This window comes from Cololabis saira, chromosome 12 (assembly GCF_033807715.1).
Source record: "Cololabis saira isolate AMF1-May2022 chromosome 12, fColSai1.1, whole genome shotgun sequence".
In the NCBI taxonomy this organism is placed as follows: Eukaryota; Metazoa; Chordata; class Actinopteri; order Beloniformes; family Belonidae; genus Cololabis; species Cololabis saira.
In genome coordinates this window covers 10,366,312-10,382,415 of record NC_084598.1, presented here as the reverse complement: position 1 = coordinate 10,382,415, position 16,104 = coordinate 10,366,312, and the positions used below count along the sequence as shown (strand labels likewise).

The window sequence follows — 16,104 nt, the reverse complement described above, 5'->3', positions numbered from 1 at the left end:
TTAGTCAGAGTCATTTCTTCTCTCTAACCCCATCTCTCACCAATTCCCACCCAAATCTGGGGTAACAAGGCTCTGAGAGGGTGGCAGCAAACCTCCAGGGAGTCTGTGTGTGATGGAGCACGAAAAACAAGTGTAGCATGTAGCCATTTTACTGGTTTTTAATATTTTCTTGAGTCAGGGGAAAACCAGACCACACATCAGTGTTGACTGTAATGTCAATGAAACATTTGCCATTAGAGCCTTCAGCCATCAGACTTCAGAGAGATTAGGATGTCATTATGATATTACTACTTTTGCGAGGGGTTTAATGCCAGATTTGCACAGTAACATGCATGTGTTTGACAATTATAGCATAAACATAACAAGCAGTAAGAGGTACTGAAACATTGAATGAGATCTTTAAAACATTTTGGTTTGCCTGTTCTGACTTTTTAAAGTGGGTTTGAAATCAGGACACCGCGGCGCAGTGGAGAATTGAATCTGACTTTAATCTAACCGAGGTTAGCGGAGTAACTGGATGGTGGACACTCAATTTCACTCCACCATGGAAACACGGGACCACGGTTCCTTATACAGATGGGTTTATTTTGCCCCACCACCACCATTTCTTTGTATTGTATTTGAGGACTCTTTAATTTAAAAAAGTATTTTATATATATATATATATATATATATATATATATATATATATATATAAACATTTTTATGTTCATTTTTTATGTATGCTGAATTGTATTGAATTGTAGGACCCAAATAGAAATATGACACACACTTTATTTTGTGTTTGAAGACTTTTTATATTGGATATTAATAGTTATATTGAAAATAATAAGTACTGACATTTATTTTTCTAATTTCATAAAATGGGCCTCTCAATTCTTAGTCTCATTCTTAGAGACTAAGAATGAGACTAAGAATATCACTCCCCCACAAGGGAGTGATATCTACAAAGGATGAGCACATAACCTTCTAAACAAAAAACATACTCAATAATCAATTAAGATATCTCTTAATAACAATCAACATTCACATTTTAGTCTTCTTGGTGGCTATTCCTGCACATTTTTTCTTAATCGGCCCTCAGGTGTATTAACTCAAAATACCCCTTGCAGCATGCAACCACTTGAGTTTAATATATACAAAATCAGTTTAAGATAAACATAGAAATAAACTAAAAGGATAAATATGCAAATAATAAAAATACAAATTATTGTTGCAGCTAAAACTGTAAGAACTGATTTTGTGCAGAGAGATGCTGATGAATGGTTGAATTTATCTGCTAAAACTCTTTTGAAAAGTCAATTAAATATCTTGGAGGATCATTTGCATTTTCAAATCCGGCAATTTGGTTTCCTAAAAATAATCTGGCTTCTGTTTTTCCCTTTGCTGTGGTTCACTTAAGATGAAATCTGTCAATCAGCCGTCTCAGAGGGTAAATACGCTCCCCCCCAGCATGTCAAAGCAGAGAATGCTGCTCATATGCAGGGGCGCACACAAGCTGGGACTCCAGGGCTAGTCTACTGCATGTTTTAGATGTTTCCCTGTCTTCAACACACCTGATTCTAATCACTGGTCGTCATCAAGGTTTACACAACTCTGTTGGTGACACAGCCTTGTCTATCAGGGTTGTGTTGAGGCAGAGAAACATCTAAAATGTGCAGTAGACTGGCCCTCGAGTACTGGCTTGTGTGCACCCCTGCTCATATGATTTGATGCTTCATTTTGGTTCAGAGGAGTAATGAAAGATTTTTTCTGTGACATCACAAATTGACGCTGTTTATTCCTACTGTGCTCTAACTTTAAATACAGTGAAAAGCATTGCTCATTCCGAATTATTTCCAAACTGTGGAAAACATTCTATAATAAATAAGTATTCTATTTTTAGTCTAACAAACAAGAGCAGATTTAGTAACAAAATGCTGAGCACACTGGAGCATTCAGAAAGTACAGAGCCAAATATTCCCCTCTGGAATTGATGAAAAACAAAAGTGAGCCAAAAGAAAAGTGAATCTTGTACCCCAGGTTACCTTTAAAAATGCAACCAAGTGAATGTCAGTGCTGGTACGTCTGCAGGATTCATGGGCAAATAAGTATCTCCTAGTACATTTGCTGTGCTACGGCTAACGATTAGTTATAGCTGGTTCGCGGATCTTTAACATATATCCTATATCACTATTTATGTGCTTTTTTATTCAGGGCTGACGGAGACAGAAAGAGATAATCACCTTTATGGCTGGATAAATAGATGGAGCATTTACAGCTGGAAGTAAAAAGTGTACATGTGCATATTTTTTAGGGCCTCTAAGGCTTTCAGCGTATCTTCACTACAGGCCGTCTGGTAAATCCAATAAGAGCCCTGTCTCAACACAGTGAAACGCTGAGGGGGAGTAAGACAGTGCGCCTGAGGGCCTCTGGATATGTTTCTAATGAGAGAATAGAGAGGCGGATGCAAGGTCTCTGCTTCACACTCGGCACAACAGGCAACCAGTTAACCTCCCTTTGTCTGCTCGGAGTACACCAGCACTGCTCTCTTCCTTCCATCCGTCAGTGCAGCTCCAACATCACTTCTCCAACTCCCGCCAGCCAACTGGGCCTGCTTGTACCTAATTTACAGAGCGGCCGGGCGGAAGTTGCCCACGATACCTCCTTCTTTAGCAAGCCGGCTTTGATACCTGAAACACTATGCATGCCCCCTGCAGATTCTTACTGCTGCAGCAAAATCCCAGCTCACTCCAGTCAGGGAAGCTGTTTTCAGAGATGCATAAGAGATACAATCAGAAGCCCAGGGCTGTAATTACACTCACTCTGTCTTGAGTGTCATAAGTGACTATCCACTAATTACCGCAAGTGATGGTGCACTTTGCCTCCTCTTATAAAGCAGGATGAAGGCCCCACAGATGAAAACGGACCGAGAGCTGGACCCACTGATGAGGGAATGCAGAGAGGGAGCTTTCAAGCCAGATCCCTAAGCATGTATTGCGTAACAATATAGTAAAATATTCATGGTGCACCATGGGGATGGACTCCTGGCTGATCTGAAGCGCTGAGCAAACACTTCTCCATCCGCCACACAGAGACTGTGAGGAGGATACGGTGAAGCCCGTGTATAAGGAGCTGAAAACAATTGAAAAATAAGTGTTCTAAAGTATATCGGTGCTTTATTATGATTTCTTTCAAGAGATACCAATATCAAATCTGTTCTTTAAGGCAATAAATACCCTTTCAGTTCAGTCATCAGGTTTAACATAAATGAACCTTGTAGTTCTAATTTGAGGTTAATTGTGGGGGGGGGAAAAAATTGTCAGAATCTGTCAAGCTACACTGTCAGAAGTATGGATCCAGTGTATCGTATTAGTCAATATCCTCATGGCAAGAAAACAGAAGTGCTTTCCTGTGTCTCACTGACTTCTACAATCTGCTATTCCACGGTGTGAAATCCAAATTTGTTCGAAAGGGCTGTAAGTGTTTGATTTTTTTCGATTATCCTCATACTCTCTCTCAAACTGCTTTAGTTTTTACTGCGTTTCCCATAATGCCTTTGGACAGTTGCCAGAAAATTTGCAATTTTGTTCCCAAGTCACTGCATCTCTGCATTTCCATGGGCACTGACAGAAAATGAGAACCTGGTTAACGTAGTGACTGAGACCTGATAAGATCCCTGCAATTTGCATTTTAACAGGCCTATCACATTGTCGGACATGCTCTTATTTGTTGCAAACGGAATGCACTGCCTTGCAGCGTTGTCCCTCTTACAAGAATGTTTCTTGCCTGCGATGACATGCAGTCAACTAACCAGCTGATGTGTCCCGAAGGCTTTAGTTAAGATTTACCTTATTCAAAACTAAAATCAGAGTAGTTATGTCAAACGGTACTGAAAGCATTGCAAACAAGTTTGAATGTGACGCTGGGAAGAAAAACAAAAGATGTTGGATGGCAAGGTGAGGGAGGAAAAATGTACACAGTGAGGACATTATAGCTTATTACAAGGACATTATAGCTTATTACAAGTATTAAATAAGGATTCGAGAACGAACAAGTGTATCTGTTGCACTGCTGCTCCCTGAAATTTCCTTTGAATCTACTTCCCAAATAAGCATTGTTATCTCCTGACACCATTAAGATCCTTTAAAAACATGAAACCATGTATTATTCCATTCACCTGGAGACACCAACTCACATTTCCATGGCTCCTAGTTTCCCATCCTTGTGGAATTCTTATGTCAGTTTAATACAAAATAAAAGTTAAATTAAATTAAAACCTCACATCACTCCAATAATAAAAAAACTAAACAATAAAACAATATGTAACATGAGTAAAACCACAATCAAAGCAAAAGGCAAACCAAGGAAGCACTGTCATTATCATTTGTGATATTTATGTACCGTATAAAATGTTCTGAGTGTCATCAAACACCAATGTCAGTTTACACTCAGGACCCTGTTGTTTTAGTCGTGTGAAGAGATTCAGTTTAAAACCTGCTACATTATTTAACATTTTGCTACATATTTAAATTAAATGGTATGCTGCTGTATTATTGTCCTACAGGGTAAAATTACCACCTGCAAAGAACTCTGGGAGAACGAAAATGCATTACGGAGCAACAAAAGTAAAACAAAAGTAAAGTAAGTTTTAACTAACCTTTTCTTTTTTTTCTTTGCAAATTATATTTTATTCTAACCTTCTGGATGTCCGGGGTCTTTCTGCATGCAATATGCATGTTTGTTTTGCTCTGGTTTTTACATGCTCCACTTTCCTCTCACAGTTGTGCTTGCAAGGATAATTAGTCATTTTAAATTGTGTGCGTGTGAGCATGCTTAGTTGGCTAAATCTTTGTGTAGGCTCTTGGACGCTATTAAATGGTGGCCTGTATCAGCTGGGGAACTGGAAGAGATAAAGCTGTTTAAATGTAATGTGTTTTATAGGATGGTCACAAACAACTTGAATTTAAACAGGTAATTCCCAGATGAATCTACTTTCTACGCATCAGCCATGTTCTTCTCCCTGGGTGGGCTGCAATGGCGTGTTGTTTCAAAAACAACCCCCAGAATCTGTTTTGTTCAACTGGGGAGTTATTTTCCCTAATTTTGATACAGGGTGATAAAAATGAAAAGAAATGGCTGATTTTTATTATGTTCTGATATATAAAACATAGAAGTGAAAGACAGAGTTCCTCCTTTTTCTACTTGTTTGTACATAAAACACTCGTATCCGGGGTGACATGCCAGAGCACGCACAATCCTGCCTTTGTCTCTAGTCACTGCAGACTTTCTTCTGCTATACGACAAGTTCCCTGTTCCCACGTAAAATATATCACCAATTTCTTTTTTGCTCAGTGGTGAGGATAATTAGAAAATGCATTCTCTGATGGCAAGGTTGCGTGACAGGTCTGAGCATGCCACGAGAAAAGGACTAGCATAAATAGTTCATGCAGTGTTTTCTGAGGAAGCATCATGGATGCGGGGAACGGAGCATTAACTCAACCAGAGTTATGAGACATCAGTAAGGGATCTCTGCATTGCAGCGTGTGTTATTCACCTTTTCGCTTTCTGTTGAGCTGTAAGTTGGCCTTAGAACCGCAGCAGGCAGTTGAGACTTCGCTGAATCAATATCACAGCAGGTGACGTAGGTCTCATCTTCTATTGGGCCCTTTTAAAGGTTGAGGCATTGCTATTTGCACGCCAGTGGAAGCTCTACCCGTGTCTTCTACTGTTTGCTTATTTTCTAAAAGGTTAATGGAAAAGAAAATCTGGGCGTAATCCTAATTAGTGCTCAATCAGCATCGTTGTAGATGACAGTTTCTTTTGCTTTGTATTTTTTGTCTTTTTCCTTTTGCAAGGGTCTCCACAGCAGATCATTGAATTCTGCATATTAATTTGGCTGAAGTTTATACGTCAGACGCCCTTCCTGACACAATCCTCCGCATTTATCTGGGCTTATGGGGGCATATGGCGTTCAGCATCCTGCCCAGAGGCACTTTGGCACATGACAGGGTCTAGGGATTGATCTGATGACCATCTGGTTAGAGGGCATCTGACTACCTTCTACTCCAGGGCCAATCCCTTTATAAGCATTTTCATTTTAGACACTGCACCCTTGAAGATACAATAAAAAGTCCTCACTTTTAGTGTTTTAAGCCACCCATTACTTTGTACTATTGGCCCATCTGACACAGGCCGTATGCTCATTAGTTTGTATGCAGTTTGGCTTGGCTTTGTTGGGCAGGTATTAGACAAGTCCTGTCATCTATTGTTTACGTTTGCAAATGTTCACCCAACACAGTGCAGAAGCTCATTTTGCACACTTCATCCTAAAAGTCCAATGAGCTCATGTTGCCATGCATGACATCCTTGAATTAATTACTGGAGGGTCAGACTGAGAATTCTTGGCAAATCGATGTCATTAGTGGGGAGAACTGTGGTATAATGATCAGTGCTTAGTTTTCTGGACAGTGGGGAGAAATTGTCAGAATGTGAGAGAACGAAAAAAGGGTCAGAAGAAAGTCAAAAAGACACTGTTTTACAGTGTAGTGGTACACCCTATATTTAAAATTAAAACCCTTTGTTTGTCATTTCTTTATATCGTTTTCAACTGAAGATGAAGATGAAGTGGTAGATGTTGAAGTACATACAGTATTTTTTTTTTAATAACTCTGCATGTAACTCGAAAAATGTATGTTAAAAAGGTAAGATGTGTGTATAATAGGAAAAACTGACCTTGAAGAGGCGCAAAATGTTGGCGACCATGATTGACACGGAGCTGGCAGAGGCACCAATCACTCCCACTACTCTCTCTGGCTTAGTGATGATGGGCGGCCCTCCGCTCAGACACTTGACATCAGTTGAGTCTTTCTCAATCAATGCCTGGACAAATGTAAGCGACTGCTCCAGAGCGTGGGTGTCTCGGGAGCAGGTGTCCAGGATGCGAGCCCCCAGAGTGATATTAGGCAGCAGCTCATTGTCATTGTTGATGCGATCCAGGGCAAATAACATGGCCTCCAGCCTGTGGATCCCTTTTTCCTTCTTCAACTCTCCGCAAGCTTTACCATCATTCCCCCGTGCATGGACAGGGAACAGCCCACCTAAAGATATGTCCCCATCAATACGTATTGAGTTGAGGTATGTGTGGCCTGGCATTTTGGGTTTGGCTGCCAAGGCAATCGAGAGAAAACACGCCAGCAGCAAGAGCCGGCAAAAAACACATCTGTGGCAGCCATTCCACAGTCTCTCAAACCCTCCTTGCAGAGCCATAATGGAAAACTAAATCTGCATCCAAATACAAATTCAGCTCCTTTGAAAATGAAAGAGGTGTATCCTGGAGGTTAGCCGCAACACTTTTCAGAGCATAGTTGTCTTCAAAAGTCTCTTCCCATGGTTTCTTGTTCTGTCTTAAACTCAAAAGTACTAATTATTCTGCCTCGCTCTGTTTATCTCTTTCCTTTTCTTCTTTCTTCTTTGTGTTTTGGTCTTTCCTTACACCTGGGAGTGGTGGATTCATGCACTAACTAAACAGTGCAGAGTGAGCTGAGATGGAGTTCACAGACAGCGCTTTCATGAGGCGAGAACAAAGGTGGCAGACTTTCCTCGATGATGTGGTGTTCCAGAAGTGCACAGGTACACCCAACTTGTTCCGTCCAGGAAGGAGAAAGTCACAGCGGGATCCACGTTAGGCTCCTGCAAAGAGAGAGGGAGAGAGATAGGAGAAATACTGAAATAACAATGGATATCGCAAATTATGGAGATAGCTGAAAGACAAATGGAAAAAGAAATTGCATAAATCTGATTTCAGTATGCATGTGCTTCCTTACAAAGACACATAAGCAGCTATGGTATTTTCTCTGTTTTAGAAACATCATATTAAGAATGGCCCACCACATTCACTTTGCTTTTTAAAGAAAAAAATCCCATCTCATTTTTGGATCCCTAATTTCAAGCAGATATAACACCTGAACCGAAGCCTCTGCACAGGAAATCCACTCTGTGTTGCACACATGCCCCAACTGGTTGCAGAGTACTGCAATTAATTATTTCTGTGCGCCTTGAGCATAAATGATTCGCTGCAGCGTGGCACACCGTAAGCCTCAAGCCTGCAAACCGCTCACTTTATTTTGCGCCTACGGTCTCTTTCTAAAAGATTGTAAAATATAAAGCTAAAAGTAAGAGCACCAGATTCTTGTGATTAGAGAAACTACATTCCTACACTGCAAAAACTCAAAATCTTACCAGGAATTTTTGTCTTATTTATAGTTAAAATGTCTCATTTATTAGTCAAAAAATCTCATTACACTTAAAACAAGAGTCATCACCAGATAAATAACTTATTTGACAATTTTCACCTGTTTCAAGTGAATTTTCACTTGAAATAAGTAGAAAAATCCACCAGTGGGACAAGATTTATCTTCTCATTACAAGTAAAAAAAAATTTGTTCCACTGGCAGATTTTTCTACTTATTTTAAGTGAAAATCTACTTGAAACAGGTGAAAATTGTTGTTTTTTTCCAGTGATGAGTCTTGTTTTAAGTGTAATGAGATTTTTTTTTTACTAAAAATGAGACATTTTTAACTAGAAATAAGACAAATATTCTTGTTAAGATTTTGAGTTTTTGCAGTGTATAGAAATGAACATATCTGCCCGTTTTCACAACCACTCTCATATAATACATTATTTTGACAAAATGACAATTTCAATCGAAAGGTTTAACCTATCAAGTTATTTAGATATATAAAAAGTAGCAACTCTTTAACAAAAACTAAACCAAAAGACAGAAACAATGCACTCCAAAGTACGACTTTACTGTTCCTCTGGAAGTTCAGATACCAAATGTTAGCCAAGTGCTGCAAATCAAATACACTTGATATCCGAAGGTGATCAGTTCTGCTCTATAGAAGGAGAGGGTTTCAGAGTTTGCTGGTCTGGAGCATTCAGGTGTGTCTGAGCAAAGTGTCACGAAGAAAATACTGTAATGAACTGAAGCAGTTGCTGCGCCTAAACAATCTGGAAGGGATTACTTTATATCAGAAACGTAATTCACATTTAGAACAGTTGTCAGTCTTCACAAAGAGGACATCCCACAAGGTCAAACAGTTGAAACAAAATGTTTTTAACCGTTTGGCCTTTCTTTAGTTTCTTTTCTGGCCAGTTTTAGCTATTTTAAGAAAACTGCCTCTCTTTTCAAGCACTCAATTGTATTGGGGTAACTAACTAAAAATATGTTAATTGGTCAGGTGCAGTCCGTTCCCCTGTTACGTTCAAACAAATGAAGCAGATAAAACGTCTTGAGCCGATATCAGCTATTGAGTTGCTATTTGGCAGCTGATTAATGGGATCCACCAATATGAATTCTGTGGGGATCTCAATGCAAGTGAGGTAATCCAAGTGTAAGCAAAGGCTGGGAAAAAAGAGGCACGATTCCATAAAAGAGACCACAAAAACCTTAGCTGTGGTCCATTCATAAAAATAAAGAAATCACTGGTGGGCTCAACAACATGAAAAAGGCCTGGAAGACCACAGAAGATAACTAAAGTGGGTGATCACAGAAACCTTTTCTTGGTTAAAGAAAGGCCTTTCTCAACAGCAACAGTCTTTAGAATACCCTGGAGAAGATCAAATCTACAATCAAGAGATGGCTTCGTGGATGTAAATACAGAGTTTGAACTTTGGTAACATTCGAGAACAGGGAAGCCACTTTAGACTTCACCAGAAAACTAGAGTTGTCACGATCCGATCACGTGATCGGAAATCGGGGCCGATCACGTGATTGCAGACTCGATCCGGACTCGGACGTTATGAGCCGATCAGGAATCGGATATATATATATCAGGGTTTCCGTTGTCCGGTAATTGCCGGACTTTGTCCGGTAAAATATGCCGAAGTCCGGTATTTTATAATCTCTCCGGTCAAAATGTCCGGTGAAAATACTCACTGGCGCCGACATCCACGTGTGCGTTGATTTATGGTTCTGCGTCGCACCGACGCAGAGTCTACAGCGTAGGGTTCGCGGCGACGCGCACCCTACGCCAGACCCTACGGCGTAGGCTCTGCGTTGGTGTGACGCAGAACCATAATTCCGGCTTAAAAGTAAACAACATGCGCCCAAGTACCCGTGCATGACAGGCAGACACACACGGGGAGAAGAGACAATTTCTTTAATTTTTATTTTTTTTAAAAACTTTATCCTTATGAACGCAATTGTTATATACGGTAGTCCAACTTTCCTTATTCTAATCAGAACACTTTCTTTTTTCCTCTTCGGCGTGGAGTAGTGGGCTTGGAGCGGCAGCCATCAGTTAGTTTTTTCTTTTTAGATCCGAGGCTTTGCGTAGATGGTGGCTTCCGCAACTTTCAGACGCTTTTTCTGCGCAAGCAAGCTTTATAGATGAGGCCCCAGGACTGAAACGGAGCTGCGGCGCCGACATTATGGTTCCGCGTCGCGGAAGGTTCTGCGTTGGTGTGACGCAGGACCATAAATCAACGCACACGTGGAGTAGTGGGCTCGGAGCGCAGCCATACACCGCATGCGCGCAGAGCACGCCTGTCTGTTTTGAAGCTGAAGCAGCCCTATGCTAAAAAAAAAAAAAAAAAGAAAAAGAAAAGAAAATATTTTTATACTGACTTAAGAATGTTCAAGCTGACTACCTCCTATGTGCTCAGTTTACAGTACACATGTTAAAATATAATAAAAGGGTCATCCTGCATAATTTTCTTTTCTCTTCTTCATTTTTTATTGTTTTATAAAAGTATCGGATCGGGACTCGGTATCGGCAAGTCCTCAAAATCAAAGGACTCGGACTCGGACTCGGGGGCAAAAAAACCTAATCGGGACATCCCTACAGAAAACCTAAGATAAATCTGTTTCACAATGTTGGAAATGGAAGAGGATGGAGAGGGAAGGCACAAGCTGTTGATCCAAAGAGGACCGCATCATGGGTGACACATGGTGGGGGCAGTGTTATGGTATGGGCATGAATGCCTGCCAAAGGAACTGCTTCACTGGTGTCAAGTGATAATGTAACTTCTGGCAGAAGTAAAAACATGGATTTGATGGTGTATGGGACTACAGAACTAATAGGACATCTACTTCACAGTAATAATAATGACCCCAAACATACTGCAAAGGGAAAATTACTTTTTGAAGGCAAACAAATGGAACATATTTCAAGGGTAAAGTCAGTCACCTGATTTCAACTGAATATACCAGATCCTAAAAACAAAATTGAAGGCCAGAAGGTCAACAAAGAAGTGGCAACCCACCTACAGGAAACTTAGAATATGGTGATGTCAGTAGGCTCCAGACTTCAGGCAGCCGTTGACTGCAAGGGATTTTTGTTCCAGGTCATATATATATATATATATATATATATATATATATATACAGTGGGGAGAACAAGTATTTGATACACTGCCGATTTTGCAGGTTTTCCCACTTGCAAAGCATGTAGACGTCTGTAATTTTTATCATAGGTACTCTTCAACTGTGAGTGACAGAATCAAAAAAAAAAATCCAGAAAATCACATTGTATGATTTTTAAGTAATTAATTTGCATTTTATTGCATTACATAAGTATTTGATCATATATATATATATATATATATATATATATATATATATATATATATATATATATGTGTGTGTGTGTGTATGTATATTATGAGAGAGAGAGAGAGAACTGTATCTGGCTTCCTTTGTAGCACCAGACTAAAAAAGCCACAGATCTGATGCAGTGGAAGAGGGCCACATCTGTCCCCGTCTGTCCTAACTATCACATACATACTCACACACATGCATACAAACATACACACTCCTCTTTTAAGCTCACACACTGCCTCCTGCTGTGATGCAGTCGGCATCAGAGGACACAAGGGGCAAAATTTCATTCAGGATCCCTAAGTTGCACTACATTGCACCAGCTGTCAAAGCCATCACTTGAGCTGTCAGATTTTGCCATTATTTTGATTGAGATGGAAGTATAGTGGCTTAGTAATGACTCTTTTATTGCAACATTTTGTCTGCCAATCTTAAGCAAATCGTTGTAGCGCTATAGTAAATGAAATGTGTGAAAATATTTGCCACTAATCTTGAATTATAAACAGTTTTATTGTCTGCCTGTCACGAGTGGCTTGCCTTGTTTCAACTGAGGACATCAAATTCCACAACAAAAGTATCCTTTCACAAGCTGCCACTCTCGTCTTTGCTGGGAACCAAAAGGAGATATTTATATCGCAGATATGCACAGATCATCCTCCTAAAACACAGCATCTATAATGGATGAAAGCTTAGCAGTCACTGCAAAACGTCTCCAGGGGAAAGCCTAGAGAAGGGAGAGGAAAGGGTCATCACATCAGCTTACATTTTGTAAGAGAGTTGACAATTGGGGCTTGAGAGGTTTGAAAGTAAACTGGCAAATATGCTTAAAAGAGTGTCTGGGTAAAAAATGATGGACTGACATCTTCTTTTCAATCACGGCTAAAAAACCCAAGTACTTAAGATGGAAAACAGGCTTAATGAATTTGTCCTACATAGGCAGATCTTTGTCCCCAGTGTTGAGCTGTGAAAAATGGTCCTTATTAATGGACTTTTTAGATGATCCAAACAGTTTTTTTTTCTCTGTCTCTCTCTTTGAAGTTGGGTTGTATGTAGTGCTTACGAGTAGTTAGTGTCTGGAGTAGTAAAGCGAGGCCAACAGCTGCTCAGAATGAGGACCATGAAGGAGCACCAACTAATACAGGTCAAAACTGCTAAATATATTTGAGGGAAAACTCTCAGTACGTTACATTTACGCCAGACACTCACATGGATAGTATTGTTATGCAGACAGTATCGCATTTGTTAGAACTGCGTTGAAATCTTTAAGGATGGAGTTGTTTCATATGGTGAAAATGTACTCCTCTACGGCCCTCATTCTGAGTAACGCTCAGATTGAGAACCACAAGCTCACTTTGCTTGTGTCTGTGCAGATTTGCAGCACTGGTGGTCCAAAAAGGCTTTTTAATTCAACCATATTTATCTCTGTGGGCATGATATTAATTTGAGATGATACGTTTCCATGAAATTATAATGTAAGCATAACTATTAGGGACACAATCTGGAAGCGAATAACTTTTTTTTTATTATTTCAAAATAAGCCAATAGTCATTATAAACCAATAAAGCCAAAATTGTGATAATTACCACTGTAAAGAAGAAGAAAAAAAAAACAAACAAACAAGCAGATAAACCTCCTGTGTGCTGGCCAGTTATCTTGCAGCTGAGTGAGATTGTAAAAATGAGCTTGGACGTCTGGAGATAAAGTCCTCCCAGCCTCTCTAGATCGTTTTGGAAGGGGTGGACAGCGAAGCCCCCTCACTGTCATCATTCTGCAAAACGTGGCATGAACAGTGACAGCTCTACCAGATGTTCAGTCACAAGGCCCAGATGGGCAGAGCAGATAAACATCAGCTGTCTGCAGCGAGTCCACACAGCAACCGTCTCCCCTCGCTGTGACGAGGAGGAGCTCCAATTTCCTCCACACTCAGCCAGAGTCCCCTGCTGATGCACACTGCCACACTGAACGGTGACAGAGCCACTATTTTCCTCCAGAAAAGCCTTCACTGGCATGGATTCACCTACTGATGAAGACCAATTAGTACATAAAACAAGTACTGTGCCTAGAATTAAAACTCGCTGCAGTAAAACGCAGATTAAGCCATATAACCACTTTAAACCTTAGAAATTAATTTGCATGAAAAAAAACACATGTAAATAGGGGAAGCAGTGATTTTAAGTAATTAAATGTTCTTGTTTGTGTGATTGTTGTTAAAAAGGTTACTTTATGGTTGTGGACAGACAGCACTTTATAATCAGATTATTGAAGATTCTTTTAATTTTCTAGTGAAAAAAACGTTAAGTTGCACTTTAAAATAGAAAATAATTAAAAATAGGATCTTTTGAATGTATTAAATTTGTTGCAAGCACGGTTTTGTGCTTTCAAAGACAGCAAGCCTACAAAGGAAGACTGTCTTTATTGAGTTGATGACGTTTTGGAGAGCTGCAAAAGAAAAGGTACCATCATTTTTATGGTTTAAAAAAGAAGAAGAAAGAAAAACGGAATTTCTGAGTGAAATGATCGAAGACTTGTTCATTCTGTATCACTGGTTGGCCACAAGCCAATATATTAAAAGTAAAACCCTACAAATCCAAACTAATGTGAAAGCAGCCAATAATCAGGGGCTGCTTTGCTATAAAAAGGATTTTGTTTGTCTTCATTTTCAAATCAAGTCTGGCTTTAGTAAGAAAATAGAATTACTGCACTTAAGAGTCACATGCAGCCATTCAGTCACGGTAGATATAACATTTGTTTTCTAGTGACTTCTCAAACATAAGCCATCTGTTATAAATGTGCTTTTACTTTTAAGCATTTTTATTATATGATGATGGCATGTCCCTTTCAGTCTTAAAAGCAATGGGGGGGCTCAGCAGAGAATGGTGTAAGGCCTCAGCAGATGGAGTGTTACAGTGCAGGCGTGTCTGTGTGTGCTGGCAGGATATAACTTGATTTAAATTGAGCTGTTCTTTTTTTTTTTGATTGAGATTTGTCATTGATTTCTGTGTAAGTCGTGTTCACCGCCTTAGAGATTTTTTCTGCTGTTCATGATGAGTTTGAGAAAAACGTCCCCGTCTCCTGGAGATGCTGCTCATTCGCTGGAGTTTCATCACAGGCAAAACTTCCTTTTAATGCAAAAGCAAGCGCAACATTTATTGTGTGCCCCACAAGCTGTGTGAGGCGGCTGGCAGATGTTCACTGTAAGGAATTTTCCTAGTTAAGAAAAAAATGCAGGCAACAAGGACGCCAGTAATTTACTGTGAATGTAAACTGCATTCCCGTAAATTCACTTAACATATCACTGTAGTTTGGATTTCAGAATATATCGCATTGGATTAACAGATATTAAATTGGAATTTTACTGAACCTATACATATTTTACTGTTTATTTACAACAAACAATGAGTCAAAATGAAAATTCCCTTAAAAGGAGCATGAGGCAGGATTGAGGCAGGATTTATGAAAACAATTCGTATACGTTTTAAGTTTTCTAGTAATAATGTCAGATGAAGCGTTCCAAACCAAAACGAATGAGCCCTCTAGTGTATCTCTCCGTTGCCTTGAACAGGCTGTGTGCTGCAAAATGTGCTGCAATTGTGATCGGAATTTCCCGCGCTCTCCTGCGGATGTGACGTCACATGATGCTGCATGCACGTTCTCCCCGTTCTCCCGTGCCGGCTTCACTGTTGGCTGCAGTACCCCCAACGGCCGTCGTGGCGAAGGGTGGCGCTAATGAGTCTCATTTCTTAAAAGGAGCCTCATGCTCCTTTGACTTAGTAAAAAGTTAAAAAAAAAAAACAACAGCTGGTTTTTGGAGTAACATTAACAACTGGAGAGTAGTTTCAATAAAAATATTGGTCTATAAAGATATTGGTCCAATACGGATAGTGGCAACATTTCAGTTTTGGTCTTACTGGATCTCAGTGCTGAATTCACTATGGTCGACCAGAACATCTTGATAGACCGGTTGACGAACTGGATGGGACTTTCTGGCACAAACCTTGCCTGGTTGAAGTTCTATCTAAAAGACGGGGACTATTTTGTGTCTTTAGGTAGCTAAAGATTGGAGTAACAAAAATAACATGTGGCGTTGCTCAAGGTTCAATTCTGGGGCCTCTGTTAACATTTATACGCTCCCACTCACTCAAATTTATGGGGGAAAAAAGTCTTACCATAACTACACAGAGACTACAATGCAATTCAAACCATGATCAAATGCATTGATCAAATGAAATAGTGGAAATTCCAGAATTTTCTTCAGTTAAATGAAGACAAAACAGAGATAATAATGTTTGGAGCAAAGGAAGAAAGATCAAAAGTCAGCACTCAGCTTCAAGCAGTGAAGCTAAAAACAAACAGCCAAGCCAGAAATCTGGGACTGGTTCTGGAGTCAGACCTGAACTTTACTTAACAGCCACATCAAGACGGTAGTGAAGTCAGCCTGTTATCACCTAAATAACAAATCAAGGATTAAAGGACTGATGTCTCAGCAGGACTTAGAAAAACTTGTCCAGGTTTTATCTTCAGT

General features: G+C 39.9%; 1 protein-coding gene across 3 annotated transcripts in view; it reads right to left on the bottom strand.

Annotated features, from left to right (window-relative positions):
• Positions 1-16,104, bottom strand: part of grm4 (glutamate receptor, metabotropic 4) — a 250,271-nt gene that overhangs the window by 161,133 nt on the left and 73,034 nt on the right. For 2 of the 3 annotated variants that reach the window (XM_061735446.1, XM_061735448.1), the window contains exon 2: positions 6,715-7,671. The exons of the other annotated variant lie outside the window; for it this stretch is intronic. In XM_061735446.1, the coding sequence (XP_061591430.1) occupies positions 6,715-7,248 (534 nt within the window). In that variant the 5' untranslated portion in view covers positions 7,249-7,671. The remainder of the gene's footprint in view (positions 1-6,714; positions 7,672-16,104) is intronic. 3 annotated transcript variants of the gene reach the window in all.